The 17,993-nt window shown below is 40.6% G+C and overlaps 1 protein-coding gene across 1 annotated transcript; it reads left to right on the top strand.

Moving 5' to 3' along the window:
- Positions 1 to 4,368: 4,368 nt before the first annotated feature.
- On the top strand, positions 4,369 to 16,956 carry stk17b (serine/threonine kinase 17b). The gene is made up of 7 exons (XM_022740319.1): positions 4,369 to 4,907; positions 8,673 to 8,885; positions 9,856 to 9,994; positions 11,397 to 11,523; positions 11,933 to 11,981; positions 12,334 to 12,513; positions 13,514 to 16,956. The coding sequence occupies exons 1-7, from the start codon at positions 4,786 to 4,788 to the stop codon at positions 13,749 to 13,751; spliced, it is 1,068 nt and encodes a 355-aa protein (XP_022596040.1). The 5' UTR covers positions 4,369 to 4,785; the 3' UTR covers positions 13,752 to 16,956.
- Positions 16,957 to 17,993: the final 1,037 nt, after the last annotated feature.

A 17,993-nucleotide genomic window follows, 5' to 3' on the forward strand; every position in this document is an offset into this window, starting at 1 on the left:
AATGGCAACTACCCACCTGTGGAGAACTCTGCTGTTTTTTTCCAACTAGCTTTTTGACACTCAGCACGCAGGATTCATTCCAGTTCTCTGCTTTTCTCTCACGTTTCTGGCAGAGATCAATCAAGTGAACACCTTCTGGAAGAAAGGCGGAGAATTGGAGAATAGCTTCAAAAGCTGTGCAGTACAGTTTCTTGTTTTCATGGTAACCTTTGTTCATTGAGCCACATGTGTGCTTTATCTCTTCAGTTAATGGCCTTGGTTACCGGATTTCTAGCATCTCACCTTCTCCTCCTCCTCCTCCTCCTCCAACCTGCACCTCAGACACAGCTGCTCAAACACCACAAAAGCTCCCCTCTCCCTCCCTGGACCTCTAAACTGTGTCCTTCCTGCACTGAGGCTGCAGCGTTATTAACTGTAACACAAACACACGCATACACACACAGTAATCACCTTCGCACAAAACACACACAAACATGGGACATTTTGGTTTTTATTAACAGTGCAAACCAGTGTTTCCCCCAAGATTTTTTTATCAGCATGGAAATATATGACATTTTAGACTTTTAACTGGATACTGACTGGTCCTCCCTGCCTGTCTGAGAATAGGAGATACACTGGTGTGCACACATACATGTATATACACACACACACACACACACACACACACACAAACACATAAATAAACAAACAAACACAAGGCAGTTGTTCTAACACTCATAATACACTTGTTTCCGCAGTTTTTGATTCTTGAATAAGTGGGACAGCGAGTCAGAAATCATCAGTAACATAGTTATGGAGCAATTGTAATAATGAGAGCAGGTTCTAGTCAGGACTGTTACCTTGAAGACTGCGACATCAGAGCTCTGACATGAGCATGAAAGGTTCGGACTAATCAGAGAAATGCAGCCTGCATACCCTCAACTAGGACACCCAGTATCACACACCACACACAAACACATGCATACAGTATTATAACATTAGCCTCTCACCTGCGGGTGTATACTTTCTTACAGATGCACTCAGTACACAGATACTGACACACTTCAGTCAGATAGAAACGCAGGGCTCCTGTCTCTCAAACTCTCCACACATTAATCATGAGCAATAGATGCACTTTCTCACACAGACAGCTGACACCTGTTCGTAAGTATGACACACAAGGTCCCTCTCACTGATGTTATCGCCTCCCACCCAATGAAAGTGATGAATGTACCAAATCAGTGACTGAATGTATGAACCTCAAGCAACTCTGTTCGGCCCCTCACACACACACACACACACACACACACGGGCTGAAGAAGAAACACAAAATTGGAAGTGAAAGGAGGGAAAGGAAATCAAATGTGACGCGGGGTTGCTTGAGGAAGGAGGAGGCGCTTCACTCGATGTTGGCACCAGATTAGGCCTTTGTTAGCTGAAGGACACAAACCTGGTGTCACCCAGGCTCCTGGTCAGGGTGCAGTGGCGGGATTTTTTTTTTTAATTTTTATTTTAGTGCCTCTTGGGTTTTTGTGACCATGAAGTTAAATTTCATAAGGAAAGCTGTTTTATTTCCTTGTGAAAATTTGACCAGATCCACGTGTCTCTCAAATCAACTGTGGGAGCTTGCAGTTTAAATTCCTTTAACAGATATCAACACAAGGGGGCAGTAAGGTGTGCTATTATTACTATCAAAGCAAAGCAGTGATTTGTCCTTACTGAATGACATGACCAGGTTTGATGATGATGATGATGATGATGATGATGATGATGATGATGATGTCAGGAGGAAGCACTGAGCTTTAGGGCTGTATGGATATTGTACTTAAGAACATTTGGCATGTGATAAAACATTTCTGTATCTCTTAAGTACACAACCATCACCCTAAGGACCCTTTCACTCTTGTCTCTCACACACTTTCCTACACACAAACACACACACATACACACATACACACACACACACACACACACACACACACAAAGACACACATACTCATTTTCTATGGGGTGCATGCAAGATTACACCTACTGTACAGAGTCCTGTTGAAGCTAGACCACAGGGACTGGAATAGTGGTAAAGAGCCCCACATGTGATGCGAGATGTGGAGGCAGACTTTCGTATCCCAGCCCCCCCCCCCCTCTCCTCTCCCAGCCCAATACTGCATGCGGGATCTTCTCGGTCAGCTCTGTGAGCCGTGCCAGGGCAGAAACCCCTAGATGGCGTTGTGTAATAGCTCGATATTGCATGCTGAAATAGTGCAAACACACTGTCCTTACTAGCTTTTTTGCATGAGGATATTGCTGTCCATTCAGAAAAAGGGGTGAGGGAGCTGGTTAAGTTGTGTCACTTTGGTTGTGGCGCTTACTTGAGGCATGCGGCCTTATGCTTACCTGGCACTGTCATACCGTGAGCGCGAAGCTCATGGGAACGAGGTGTGGGGGGGAAAGGTGCTTCATTCACTTAGTATTAGCACTGGGATCGGGCGATGTGTGAATGCAACAGTTTGTTTTCTCTATGACAGTGTAACGGCGAGTATCTTGGCAGCATGTTTCAAAAATGTTGTTACTTTCACACGTGTGCGTCTGCCTATCTTAGTAATAGGTCGATGGTTATGTTTCATTGCTCATGAGTTGGTGATGAATCAATAGGGCTGTTTTGATTTTGGGAAACGTGAGAGCACATGTACGTGTACCATGTGTGCGGTCCTGTTCGTCTCTTTGTATATAACTGTATATGTATGTCTGTCCTGTTGTGTGTATAAATATATATTTTGCACCGAATGTACCAAAGGTTTGGGGCTTGCAAAGTCAACCATTATTAGGCCTGCTCTCTGTTTCAGTCTAACAAACACATCCCACTTCTGGCTTCTGCCAAATCCTTACAGAGCATCATCATGTTTGCTTGAGGGGCAGATTTCTGGCATGGGCAACAACGCTTCACATTAGGATTTACATCACTTGGTCAGTTTGACATTTTCCACAATGAGGCTTTTCTGCTGCAGAACACTGATAAGACTGATTACTTGCTTCACATCCAAATGAAGACAGTTGCACCTCTCTTCTTTCCTTGTGCATTTCTGACAGGACCCGGCTCCACTTTTCAGATTTCCACTCTATGCAAAGCTCCTGTACGTGTGTCTCCATTTCACCCCAATGATTGTAATAAAAGAGAACAAATGGCAAATTTTGATTAATGACACGTGACCCTTATTTCTCCATTACAATCATTTTGTACTAATTCAGTGTGTAAATAACAAAATGTATTATCTGCATTGTACTTATGCTAAAGTTATATATTCTGCTTTTATAAAACTAATGTTTGAAACATGAAACATTTCATGATCAGTAACCAACACCAGTTCTAACCAGTTCCAGTCAAATATGTCGAAAAAAGGAAAAGATAAATCTGGCAAGTGAAACTAACTAAATAAAAAGCTTAAAGATAACATGGGTAGAATTTTTTTTTTAAATATCAAACTATAAACATACTTTATACATTTGTAATTGCATGTTTCTATGAGAAGTTTGAGTCTTTACGGGTTGGATGCTGAGGTCAGTGTGGAGCTTTCATTGCCTCCAGATGCTTTGCCAGATGTTAATAAACTTACATGTGCACAGCAGGATGAATTATTTGGAAGTTCACTTCTGCAAGGAAAAGAAAAAACTAGATGAAATGACAAAACGAAATAAATAAATCAATAAATGCTCATGGTAAATTTTAATTATAACATACTACGACATATTATGTGTAGGAATTATGGGATACTGCATCAACATTTTGGTATAATAATTCATAATTTGTATCTCACAAATATGATGCAATATCTCAGAAGTTTTTCTATATATGATAATTCACTCATACATGTGATTTATTAACTCCTAATTCGGACATATAAGTCAAAATATTAACTATAATAAATTATGATAAAAGTCTGATTTTTAAAACTACAAATAATAGATAGGCCTAATAAATAGAAATTTTGACTTTGTTTCTCATATGATTTAGAAAGTAAATGGTTTCAATTATTTTCTCATAATTATATTGGAATCTTATAATTTTTTACTTAATTTGTCAAATTTATGACACTTGAAAGTTAGATTTTTGATTTAACATCTCGTTAACGTTACTTTATGTTTTTTTTTATTATGATATTCCTGAAAATATCATCTATTTTTTTTGTCTTGGCCGAAATACGCTGCTGTCTTCAGAGATGTATTGTGATTGATGATGAATGATTGTTAAAGAGTAAATAATTATAGGTTAAACACCTGTAACAACTATTCTCCATAATATTCTCATTTCAAATAAACGTGGCCACGCTTTTTTCAAACATAACTATAATGCGCATGCGCCGAGCAGTGACGTGTCGACAAAGTGTCAAACAGAGGGATGTGAAAATGATCGGAAACTCTGTGGGTAAACTTAGATACTAAGCTGTTTAACAGTGGCACACAGCGGGAGTTTGATCATTGACTAACAGGAGGCACTCGTAGGTTTAGATTTGATAGAGTAGCCGCTCCTCTTCAGGTCAGCCGAGGAAAATCGGACTAACTACTTTTGAATCCGCGACATTGACCGTCGAGCTAACTTAATTAGCGACAGTTGAGCTAACCAGAGTCGGAAAACTAACCCAAAAAATAGCACGGTTACCGGCTTTGCTAACATTAACATGTAACTAATGTGAAGCAGGAAAGTGTTAACTAGCCACTTAGGTTAGTTTTATCGTCTTTCATTTACTTGGCGTTCAGTGCGGTATCCAGTCTGGTAGCTGGCAGCAGGAGTGATACCGAAGGGAGAGGAAGATGTCTCGGAGGCGGCTGGACAGTCGCAGCGGACTCTCCGCGGGGCTGCTCGGCGAAATTCAGACCCCAATCAGCACGGAGGCGATGGAGAGTGTGTATGAAATCACCGCAGAGCTGGGAAGGTGAGGCACACATGTATGACTGCTGCTCACGGGAGAGGGTCAGAGGCTGTCCTCCGGGCAGAAAAGTCTGCAGGAAGTTTAAAAGTTGTTCACTCAGTAGGACTGGGATATATCAAGTGGAAAATTTGTATTTTCTATTAATTTGGGTTGTTATTAGGAAATACTATTAGTAATAGTGTAAATAGTGCAGTATAGAAGGCATTGCATTACAAGCATGTCTGTTCTGAACGTTCACAATCACTGTCAACTATCCAAGCTGACAGGTCATAGGAAAACATCAGTGGATCAGTGCATCAAGGAGAGCGTGAGAGTGTGTCATTCGTTTCCATTTTCAGTTTCTCATGACATTCAACTTTATGGAAGTACAAAGTACATCATACTATCATGAAGTATCATTCAGTATTCAGTAGTCATTCAATGGAAGCAGCCATTTCCTAGTAGTTCCTCACAAATGTGAGGATTTGCTTTTTTTTCTTAAAAATAATGTAAAATGTATGAGTATGATAAATGAATATTTTTTGGAATGTTGGTCGTACAAAACAAGTATTTTGAAGAAGTCACCTTGTATTTTCTTAGCAGCTTATAACAAAACAAACAATACAGTGCTGTACAATATCACAAAAGCAACTAGATTCTGTGACAAAAACATCTTTGCTTATCAATCATAGCATTTGTCTGAAAATGTGTTGAAACATGCACATATTGAGAGACATGGATTGAACAAAACAGTAGCATGCACTGTATTGTTACATATTTACAAATGAGGGTCAGTTTCTGTCGACTTACAAAGAGTAAAGATGGAGACTAAACTGGGTGACTGAGAGGTAGATGGCATGAGAGAAAAACTGAATTTTTCACATCTCACACATGGACAACAGAAACATTTACAGGATGCCTGAAGAATTTCCTTTTTTTGCCAAAGACTACTGTATCCTTTATGTATCAGCGTATAGTAATATATAGTCAAGTCCATATTGTCTGTAGTTTCTGTATTTGCTCTTAAGTTTAGCACAGTTCATGTAAATCACTACACCAACATTAACAGCATTTGGATTCTGACCTGTAAAGCTTTAACCACAGTAAACATGTGAGCCTCGCAGTGCCAGGGACCTGACTCGATCGTGTTACAGTAGACCTTTGTCATGTGTTTGGCACTGTGTGCGTGACCCATGGCAACTACTGATGGTTGATGATCACATTCAGAGATCTGTGAGGTGTGAAATAATTTGTCATACACCATGAACTGTACAATTCTGCTTTTAAAACCTGAGGAAGGAAACAAGCACATGTGCAAACCAGGCTTTAGAAAGAAGAAATGGTACAGACCACTTCTGTTCACTGTGTGTGTGTGTGTGTGTGTGTCAAAACAGGAAGTTCTGAGGTGGAATATTCTGAAGAACATGATAAGGGCAGTAGTGTTAGCCTAAAAAATCTACTATATCTAGTTCCTCCCTTTAAATGAATTTGTAGCTATGGTACATCATAGCCTTAATTAAACCAATCATAACCTTTAACTGTGGACTGGTACACAGGGGTTGTGTATCTGTCACCTTTTTTTATGTTTTTCTGGCCAGAAGTTGATTCATGTGGATTTATCAAAATGGCAGAGAACCAGTCTTACACATGAAGGTGTGTTTACATGTCAGTAGGAGTCTTAGTCAGCCTATAAAAACAGTTGTACTGTAGTCTCTGGAGAGGTTTTGTCCAGAGGAAATAACCCTGATGTCATCAGGGTTATCTCATCTCAACTTTATTTAAATAGCACCTTTCATACAAACACATAGCCCAAAGTGCAAAGACACACAAAAAAGAAAGTACGCAGGTTAAAATCTATGATAATAAAACGGTAAAATGATGAATAAAAGTCAATAATAAAAGTCAGTCTGGTATAGCGAGGAGTGAGGTCATTTAAAATGTTATAAACAAGTAAAAGTATTTAAAAAGTCCAGGAAGCCAGTGCAACCTTCAGCAGAGGGGTAATGTAATGTATTTTCTTTGTTTTAGTTAAGAGTCTGGCTGCAGTGTTGGAGACTGTGCCTGTGCCTGGAGATTATAAATCTTTAATAGAAAGCATAGCTGTCAACAGGAGATGTGGAGTTTGACAGATTGGGGCATTTGCTGGTTAGAGGGGGTGTCTAACAAAAGACTTGTGAGTTGCATTATGGTAATTATAGGATCCAGCAGTGTAAGAGTTTGGCTCATATTAGGGACTAAAGGTCAGAATATTTCAGCCTCTGCTGTTGTGATTTTCACCATGATTGTTTTTTCCGTCTCTTATATGTCAACCAGAATTATTGGAAGATTACTCGATTGCCGGAGTACTACTTTTATAACTGTAAAATAAAAAGTCTCCCCAGAATTCTTCAGTATCACGCTGTGCTATAAGCTTTGAAAATGTGCACAGACTCATTTTGTGTATCTAATGCTAAAACTGGATGAAAATATGATTGTAACATTGGCAGGTGGTGCTACAGGAGTCAGATCATTTAGCACCATTGTTCTATTCTTTCAGAGAAGTCCTTCTGGGTCTGTAACCTTCAGTCATTGCTCTTGGTGCTCATAAAGCTGCTATTTTTGGATTAGATTTTTTTCTTTCATTGCAAGGCTTTGTGGAGAAATTACATAAAATATCAGCTGATTGCCAAAGGTTTGTAGTGGGGGGTATTCTCTGGAGAATAGTTTAACACTTTGTGGTACATGTTTTCTTTGCTAACCTGCCAGCCAAAGAAGATGAGCTTGAAGCACAGACTCAAATGTATGTTATGTGTCAGGAACACTATATTAGCGCTGCATGCTGTTTATCATTCTGTGTAGTTGAGTTGTCAGGTTCATCAGCATGATGAATTATGACACTTAAATCAAGTACCTTACTTATCTCTTCTCAGTCTTGATTATCATGAGCAATTACGCCTATGACCTAGAAATGTGAACACCAGTTCACTGGCATCAGATAACCTGCAGATGCCTGTTATCAAATGCCAGTGTTTGTGTAGCACCGTTGTCCCAATGCTGCAATCATTTACTTAAAGATATGTCATTTAAGTTGGGCAATATATTAAAGGTCCATATAGTATAAAGACAGATGTCCATGTGTAGTTTGATTATAAAGCAGGTCTAGGTTCTATATTAATACTGTGAAAGTATCAAAGCGCTCAGTCCACAGAGAAATGCACAAACTGAGCCTTAAAACCAGCGGGCAGGACGTCTGTAACTTTGTGATATCACAACAAAGCAGTCACTGCTCTCAGCCATGCCCCAAACCCTGCCTACCTGGACCCACCACCCAACCTTTGGATTGGAGTGTTTACCTGAAATCTGCTATATTTTTATTGGATCACTCAGAAAACAGTCAGCCAATCAGAAGAGAGGCTCAGAGCCTCCTCTCTTCTGATTGGCTCACCGACCTGTTGTTACTAGAGCTCCAGAGAGAAGCCTGAGCGAGGAGATGTCAAACTACATTGAGATGGTTTTTTTTGAGATGGTTCCTAAAACCCTCAAATAAAACACAGAAGGAGAAGAAAATATGGAGCTTTAATCAATGTCAGTATTTTGTGAAAGTGTTGTGGAATCATGTTGAAATATTTTGTCTAAATTAACCATATGAAGCCATTAAATTTAGCAGTTATTAAACAACATTTCTACCAGACCACCTTAAACCTTACTACTCTTCTCTACTATAAAATAAGATATCATGAATAGTAACCAGACAACGACCTATGATATTTCAGGCTTTAACATATTGTGACACCGCTTTCTGTCCCTCAGGGGGAAGTTTGCAGTGGTGAAGCGCTGTGTGGAGAAGGTCTCAGGGAAAGTGTTTGCTGCTAAGTTCTTACGGAAGAGAAGGAGAGGACGTGACTGCCGGGCCGAGGTCATTCACGAGATGGCCGTCCTGGAGATGGCCCGTAACAACGCCCGGGTGGTCAACCTGCACGCTGCTTACGAGACGGATCACGACATCGTCTTAGTGCTGGAATAGTGAGTTGATGACAACCATTAATATATTCTTTTACCTTTTTCATCTAACGCGCAGTAAATCCGATTTCATTTATCGTTTCACTAACACCAGCGAAACCACAAACAAGCAGCACAGTCCTGTAAATGCCTTTTTCAGGACAAAGTCCTGTCGGTCCAGTTTTAAGGAGTTGCCACTTTATCTGCTTTTTATATGAAGCCAAGCAGCTCATTCTTCTCAACATTTGTTCAAAGACTGAAAGGCCCAGTGTGTCTTCTAAACGCACTGAACAGCCTGAGCTGAACTCTGCATGTCGACGACTTGACTGAACATATTCTCTCTGAGGCGTCATCAACGTCATATCCTGACCTTTGGATTCATGTTAAATCATGTCTTCCTTGTCTGGCATATCATTCCTCTTACTCCTTTGTATCAGCAAAACAGAAAACTAGATGTGAGACGTAGATTGGCTATAAAGGAACAGAGTGTTTGTCCTGCAGTGAATTGCTGTAATTTTTTAACCTTTAGTACTTGTCGTTGGAGACACTTTAATCCTGAGAGCAAAGACAGTGTGGAGAAGTCACTCTCTCTCGATCGAACACAGCCTGGACAAATGGAAGAGACTCTTGAGAAATATAAAATTAGAAACTTGAATAACTTGAACTATAATAAAATCAGATCCAGGCTCAGTTTTAGGGCTTGTCCCACTCTGTGTCTTTGGCTGACACTCCCACATACAGTGTTGCTCAACAACACTTTGCCAGGACATGCAGGATCAAACTGGTGACCCTTCGGCTATAGGTTTGGCCACTTAAACCACCAGGCCGCCCTTCACATCCAAATGGCATCAAATGTCACTAAATTGCCTGGTGTTTCAGTGACCGTTTCCTGAACCTACCCTGTGCGTGCGAGCACGCGTGCGAGCGCGCGTGCGTGCGCGCGTGCGTGCGGGCGTGTATTTACAGCGTGTTTGTGTTCTCTGTCTTTACCCAGTGCGGCGGGTGGAGAGATATTTGACCACTGTGTGTCTGACGAGCTGCTGCCAGAGGCACAGATCACCCGTCTGATCAGGCAGATGCTGGAGGGAGTCCACTACCTCCACCAGAGCAACCTGGTGCACTTAGACCTGAAGGTTTGCACACACACACACACACACACACACACACACACACACACACACACACACACACAAACACACACATAGAATCACATGCATGGCTGTAGCTGAAGCCACAGGAATCTATTTTTACATGTTTACACATTTAAGTGCTCAGCTGTGTTTATTCCTTTTTTTTTTTTTTTTGGAGCAATTGCTCTGAAAACCCCAATTTCCTTTTTCCATGACACAGTTAAGACCAGAACCAGGATTATAGATGGGAACAGAGCGTTAGCCCAGGGCAAAGTGAGGAAACTCAATAGCATACTGTAAAATAAGGGACTTTAACACCACTCCTGCATCACTGACACCAGGCTGTGAAATAAAGGGCCTGATACCAACCGAAAGACATAGGCTACATCCACACTAACATAGTAGTTTTAAAATGCATCTCTTTACATGTACGCCTGGCGTCCACACCACTCCAGAGATTATGTGCGTTTAAACGGAGACTTGGAAACTCTTGCTGTGTTTCAAATCAGATACTTGTATACTCAATGGTGTAGTGCGTGAATTTCAACAGGGTGGTGTTGTCCCATATCAAACACGGCCGTTGTGCACTCACCAGGTCCATGTTGCCATACTTGCCTATGTGAACACACTTGGGCATTCTAAATAGCAAGTGTGAGTATTGAAGTAAGCAAGTTGAGACACAGCACCTGATGTAGACACCCAGGTGCACTCCCTGGTTGGGTCTCATCAGCCTCAAGTACCAGTGGTGAATACAACATGATAATGAATTACAAGTGTTACTGGCCTTGTTGTCTTCGCTAGCTGCTGGTTTGCAGTTGAGTGGTGTATTTTAACACCACAAGTGTCTTTGCTGTTCCTCATAGTAGTATTTTCTGCAAGTAACCAACAATCGGCTTCCTGTTTACACCAGCACGCGCATGCCCAGTGTACGTGAACAGTCAGGTAATATGTGTTTTCAGGCGTGTTAGTCTGGACAGAGATCGTTTCTGACAGGAGCTAAGACAGCTGTTTTCTTAGACGAAGCTTCTTTTCATTTTAAAATGAAAGCGTAGTCGCGTGGGCGACGTAGAAATAGACATGTAGATGCAAATCATTGTCAGAAACAAAACAAATATGTCCTGTGTAACTGTATGTTCTCAACCTCTGCCTCCAAACATGTAATACTAGTGTTTAAACAGTGTCATATGGGCGATATATTTTCAGTACTTAAACAAATAGTCCTATTAGAAACACTGACAGGAAGGTAAACACCTCTCCCTCAGAGTCATATTCAAAGAGATGTTGAGAAAAACTGCTTGATTTGTGTAATAAGTTTTGTTCCCAAGTTAAAAGTACCTATCATCTCAGCACCACTTCTGCTTTCACACGATGTTGACTGTTTCCTCTTTGTGTTTTTTCTTCTCAGCCACAGAATATCCTCCTGACCAGCCTGACTCCTCCAGGGGACATAAAGATCGTAGACTTTGGCCTGGCACGTAGACTGGGTGCGGTTGGAGAGCTGCGGGAGATTCTTGGCACACCTGAGTATGTGGGTAAGGTGATGTTCCTAAAACACACTTTGATCACTCAAAAACAAGTGTGTCAGGGGAAAAAACTCTAGAGTAAAACCTGTCTTATGGTATGATAATAGAGTCTCAACCTATTAAGCTTACAACTGAAGCTGTTTACAGTTATTGAGAAATCATTAGCGTCGTTAGCATTAATTCCACTGCATGTACACACAGACTGGCTTGACATACAGACCTGTGGTCCTGTCATGCAAGAAAAACTGGCTTTAATCCAGTCACACAGACCTCAAGGAACTCTTTCTCTGCCAGCACCCTCATGAGTTTCATTTGTTTTTTACCACAACTAAGAAACGGAAACTCGTTTGTGAAGACACAACAGAAATGCGTGACTTTCTTGTAATTTTAATGACAAATAACTTTTTCTTTCATTCAGCTCCAGAGATCCTGAATTATGAACCAATCACAACAGCGACCGACTTGTGGTGAGTCAGTTCTTACAATGTAAAGAGTGTGTGTTCAGCAGCTGTTCAGTGATTCATTGTGGTGATTGGAAGGAAACTGTGTAGTTTCATTTCTTGACCCCTGGAGTCCAGCAGTGTCAGCAACACAAACTGTGAGAGTCTCAGACAGGTTGATTTTAAGGAGCAGTGTAAATCCACAAACCACAAAGTAGAAATATGAAAATAGAGACTTTTTTCTTTTGTCTATTTGGTTGTTTTTCAATAAAATAAGTTCCATTAGCAGCCTCTGAAAGTACCACCCTCTGGTACTCAGCCCACAGCCGCTCCAGGACATGTTTTGACTGTGTCCTTCATGCATGTTTCCATCCCTCAGGAGCGTGGGTGTCATAGCCTACATGCTGGTGACGGGCGAGTCTCCGTTTGTCGGGGACGACAAGCAGGAGACGTATCTGAACGTGTCCCAGGTCAACGTGGACTACAGCAGCGACGCCTTCTCCAGGGTGTCTGAGCTGTCTGTGGACTTCATCCGCAAGCTGCTGGTCAAAGCTCCAGAGTGAGTAACGAAACACACACAGTGCAATGATTTATTCTGAATGGTAACACAGAGCTGTAAACTAAAGGATGAGGAATGTCTTTCCATGGGGAAACAACCGACACGTAATGTTTTATTTTAGAGACGTTCCACTGGTGTGTGAAGGACCCGCACACATCAGCCAACGAGCCTGTGCACATTCCAGAGCAAATAAAGCTTTTTTTTTTTAATTACACAATAAAGATCTGTGTAACCACAAGAATATGCTGACAATGTAGTTATTAACAAGTGAATCACCTCTGTTCATCATGTTGTCTTCCCTTAATCCTGTCCCTGTGTGTAGGAGGAAGTCTGGTAGAAAACTGTTGTCCCTGATAAACTGGAAAACAATCACTTGGATTGTGAAGATTTTCTGAATGTTGTACATTGACCAATGAAAATGAGTTTCACTTGACATTTTAATAGGATTTAGATTCAATTGCTGCTCAAATAATTTGTCAATGAATCAATAGAAGATTAAGCAGTAGCTACAGAATATTTTGTCATTTTTCAAGCCAAAATGCCAAACATGAAGGTTCCAGCTTGTCTTGGGCCTATGTTCAATAATATTGAATATTTGAATATCTTTTTTTTTTTTTTTTTTTTTTTTTTTTACTTTTTCTTACAATAAAACAATAAAACTTTGAACTGCTGTTTAGTGGCAGCGCTATTGGCTTATTCCTGGAACATACAGTCTATTACAGCAATATAATTATATAGCCAAGTTCAAGCTTCTTAAATATTACCATTTTCTGCTTTTCCGTGTCACACATTATAGTAAACTGCACACAGGTCAGACAAATCAATAAATCTAAATTCATCACCTTGGGTTCTACAACCAAAAAAATCTATTTACTTATTAATTAACAAATCAATTCAGAAAATAACCAACATATTGATCAATAATGAAAACGATTATTAGCTGCAGGTCTTGAGCGGCAGTGTTGGATTCTAAGTGTTTTCCGTTGTGCTCTGACCACAGGGACCGGCCCAGTGCTGCAGAGTGCATGAGTCACCCTTGGCTATGGCAGCAGCAGCTGTGCCTGAGCCCCGACCCCGCCACCACCCGCACCGTCCGCGAAAGGAGCTGTGGCACCAAGTGGGCGGCCCCATCCGAAGACCCTGAAGACAAGGAGAACTTCCTGGAGTCCCCGCACTCTCACGCAAAAAGGTTTCGCTTCGACGAGGAAACCTCCGCTCCCGGAGACGGTGACTTTTGAAAAATTAAAATGTAAAAAAAAAAAAAAAAAGGGGAGGAACTGAAGGCAGCGGTGCCCACTTCTTCCTCTCAGCTTTTAAAGTCTTTTTTAAGCCTCCACAAAACCAGCTGTTTGCTGCCCACCACTCAGAGCGCTTAGGTTGTGTTTATACTCCACTAATCTGTAAGATCGACCACTCAGACCAAAGATAACCAGCTACGTTTTGAGATCTGTCACTGATCCATTGCTGTTAAAACGTGTGAAATGTCTCAATTAATGCAGTGTGTTTAACCTAAAGTATTTAATTCTGTTGTTGTTGAAATCCTTGGTGTTTTCAGGGGCTGCATAAATCTGCTCTGTATGTGTGTGTCCCTGTACGGATGAAGGCTAGTGGAGTATTTCTAGGGATATCTATGCAATACTTCTCTTGTATATTTGAATTCTTTTTTCTGGAGGAATCTTAAAGAAGTTAATCGCACTCTGCCTTAATGTGGGAAGTTAAGTGTTCTGGTCACCAGCCTTGCACTTGTGCTTCAGCAGAAACATGATGTCGAGATAAGCACCTCTGCTGTGAGGAAGTGTGATAATGTCCTTATTTGCATGTTGAAGAGAACAGGGTACAGCCAAACAGCGGCATCATGGGAAACCAGGTTGAGTTTTATTTGGCTCTGTGTCTGGATACGTTTCATCAGCACTATAGTTTTAGTGAAAGCTGCTAAAACCTGCCGCTGTACATGTCTGAGCTCCGTCTCTTCCTACCTGCAACATAACTGCACTTCTACTTGAAACACAACCAGCAGACGAACACGATTACACACAATTACATTCCTTATATGTTTGCCTTGAGTCCCACAGTGTCACACTTTCATTTTCTCCATGTCTGCTTTAGATTGAGGGTTTAAATTTAGCTCAGGGTTTTAGATACAGCTCCTTTTAATAACTTGAACCACAGTGTAGTCCCCCGTCCACAGAGCTGAAAGGCCTCCACATGTCAGTCTTGTATTTGGGTTATTATTGAAAAGAAAAAAAAATGTTAAAGAGTGAGCAACAACTCATGGTACTCATGGAATTCTTGTTCGTCCTTCCATAGTGAGATAGGAACGTATAACTGTAACGGCTCAGAAAGCTAATGAGTCATGCAGTGGTTCATGCGCCACACCCGCACTTACTCAAATGATTTCCTCACCGAGCTCCCAGTTCCTCTTTGTTGGCCGACTTCAGCACTTACTTCATAAGCACACGTTTTGAGCTGATAAGCAGGAGCTATTTATGAAAGTTTGTGTGTCCTCGAGAGGTTCATTGTGTCTTTCAGTCCCTCACCAAAGCCATTCACTCTGCTTTCACAGTCAAAGCTACTCCAGACCTCCTGGGTGCCTGAAGTAAATCTGTTCCTGTTGTTTTCATCTCAGGGCAAGCTGCTCTCTCTCTCTCTCTCTCTCTCTCTTTGTTTTGGAGTCTTAATGTTATTCTTATTGGCCTATTATTATTTATGTGCTGAACTTATACTTTATATTTTTATGCAAATAATGTGCTCACGTGTCTTGTATGAGGAGGGTTATGGGGGGAGGCAGGTGATTCCGAATGATTATGGTGTTATTTAAAACAAGAAGATGCTGTTGTGGTTACAGTGTGATGAATAATAAATGTTTGACTGCAGTGAAATGGGAGGATGGAAGTGAGGATTAGTTGGTTATTTTTTTAAGGTGGTACCAGGAAGTAAAGCAAGAATGTGAAAATGGTCTAGATGAGTCAGATGGTTTTAGTTGCGAGGAAGATGATTAAATACTTTGATGTGTTGGTCTTGAACGAAGCAGGGGGGGTTATTTGAGGGTTATTTCCCAAAATGTAGACCTGTTGGTTTACATTCTGATGTTGGCTGTTGAGATATGTTGGCATGAAAGGTATTCTGGGTGATGATAAAGTGGATGCGATGGTTTCACTGTAAAGTTTTAGAGAGAGATGTAGCGTGACGGAACCGCTGTACAATGTGAAATCCGAGGTGCTCGCTTGTAATTGCCAAATGAGTTCATGTAATGTAATGCAATGCTATTGACTCACAGGATTTACCATCTTTTGTTCAAGTAAGACTTGTATGAGGGAAAAAAAAAAAAGAAAAAAAACCTCACCTCTCTTAAAGCTGGCAACTCTGAAAGCTCTTAACCTCCAGTGAAACATTCCTCTTTTTGTTGCGAGGTGCCAAACTGAATAAGACCACATTGTGTTTGTTTGTTGTTGTCACCAGCCGCCACAATGGCCTTTGTGTGGGAGATGGGCGTCTTCAGCCACGGCCGTGCTCTCATCTGTATGCTGTCATCCTTTAAAAAAACTGGAACACCACACTGTAAAAGATGTTCATCTCACTGAGTTAGCAGATTGGATTTAAGATGACAGGTATGTCAGAGTGACACCGTCAGGAGATTATAGATTAATGTCTCTTTTACTACTGGAAAAGGAAATAAGCTTACTTCATCTCAAGAGTTAAAACTTCTCAGAGTCTAGTTTCTAATACCTCTTCAAACAGGCGACTGTCTGAAAGTCATCTTGATTCAGGCTGAGCTGAGGAGCCTTGACAAAGGAAGTCTTACATTTTCAAGCTCAGTTGTACAGAAACAAGTGAGGCTGTCTTTCCTGTTGCAGCAGAATCTGTAAAAACAAGATTTAAGACTTGACACGTAGCAAATCACGAAGAAGATGGACTTGTTTTGCAGTGATGTCAGGGATCTCGCTTTGCAGGATGACGAAAAGCTTTGGACGAGGTGTCTCGTGTTTGCTGGCATTGTTCATCTGTCACTTGAACGTGACCTATGCTGTGGTGTTCTGTTATGTTGTACAGCTATTCTACTGTGTTATTTTCAGCAGCTTGTCACTCGGTGGCCTGTGTGTGTGAGTGCTCATTGTCTGAGCAGGAGGTTGGGTCATCCTCCTGGAGAAGTGAAGCGCCACTGATGTCACCTAACACTTGTTTCTTTTCTCTGACTGCAGCGAGCCTGAAGGTCACTGTAGATTCAAGTCAAACCAGCCACAAGCACAAGCAAATAAATGTTGAAGAAATGTTTGTTTATTTTGCATTTTATATTTTTTTAATGTATGAGAATTCTGATTGCATCTGAAATGACTTAAAAAAAAAAAAAGAGACATAATCTGTATTGTATTCTGATCAACTGCAGGCTAATATGTAGGCATCACAAAGCAAACTGAAAAAGCTCATTAAACATTGTAGAAAATATCTGATGGTGCATTCAATGTCTTTTGTTGAGTTTACTTTCTGCTTCCTCCACACTGCTGCCACCTGCTGATTCCAGAGAGCTGAGACAGACTCCTCAGACTCCACTACCTGTGCTGCAGACTCTCCATCATTAACCGTTAACAGGACAAAGTGGCATGGTGTTTATTAGTGAGCAGATGATTTAAATCACTGTATGTTATGTTGCCTGTGCACTAGCTAAATTATGTATTTTTAAAAAGGTTGATATCTGTCCTTCTCATACTCTCAGGTTTTTTAACAGCAAGTAGTAAACATAATGGAATGGTCTGAAGTTACATTCAGCAAAATGAGCTGCAGCCTCAGCACAGTGCAAAGATGCTATGTAAGCTGACACAGATCATACACAGATGAATATGCATGCTGCCAACACTGACAGGTCACCAGCAGTCTAACCTGAACAAGCCACATTATTTTACCAGACAGTTCAGACAAAATTAGCAAGTGTTTGTATTTTTACATATTGCAGTGCACATTGCTGCAGTCAGATTAAAACAGTACAGAACATATATAAATATATAACAACCATGAGACAAAGAAAATTAAGATATATCATCTTGTTAATGCAACTTCCAAACTTAATTCATTTAACAAAAAAGTTAACATTGTAAACATCATTACAGTTTGTCTACTACCTTTTTTTATTTATAAGGTAATTTGGTATGGTGTCAACATAAAAATGCATAAGATGTTGTGAGGAGAAAATCCAATCAAAAAGACAAATTAATATCAGTTAATATTTGGAAAAAATTACATAAGTGAGGTTGGTTATGAAATCAGCTGATGTGTCAGAGAATGTTATTATTAAAATAATATATTGTTTGAAAGTTTATTCTTAAACTTAAAAAACCTGAAATGCATTTGAAAAAAAATCTCACCTCAAGGTCCATATGATCTTCATCAGACGTTCAAAGCAACTGAACTCCATCAGCTGATGAAGATCATGTGATATGATCAAAAGCTCCAGGACAGCCACTACTAAATGGACCATGAGGAGAGAT

Source organism: Seriola dumerili, unplaced genomic scaffold, assembly GCF_002260705.1.
Source record: "Seriola dumerili isolate Sdu_G_001 unplaced genomic scaffold, Sdu_1.0 BDQW01000052.1, whole genome shotgun sequence".
NCBI classification, from domain to species: Eukaryota; Metazoa; Chordata; class Actinopteri; order Carangiformes; family Carangidae; genus Seriola; species Seriola dumerili.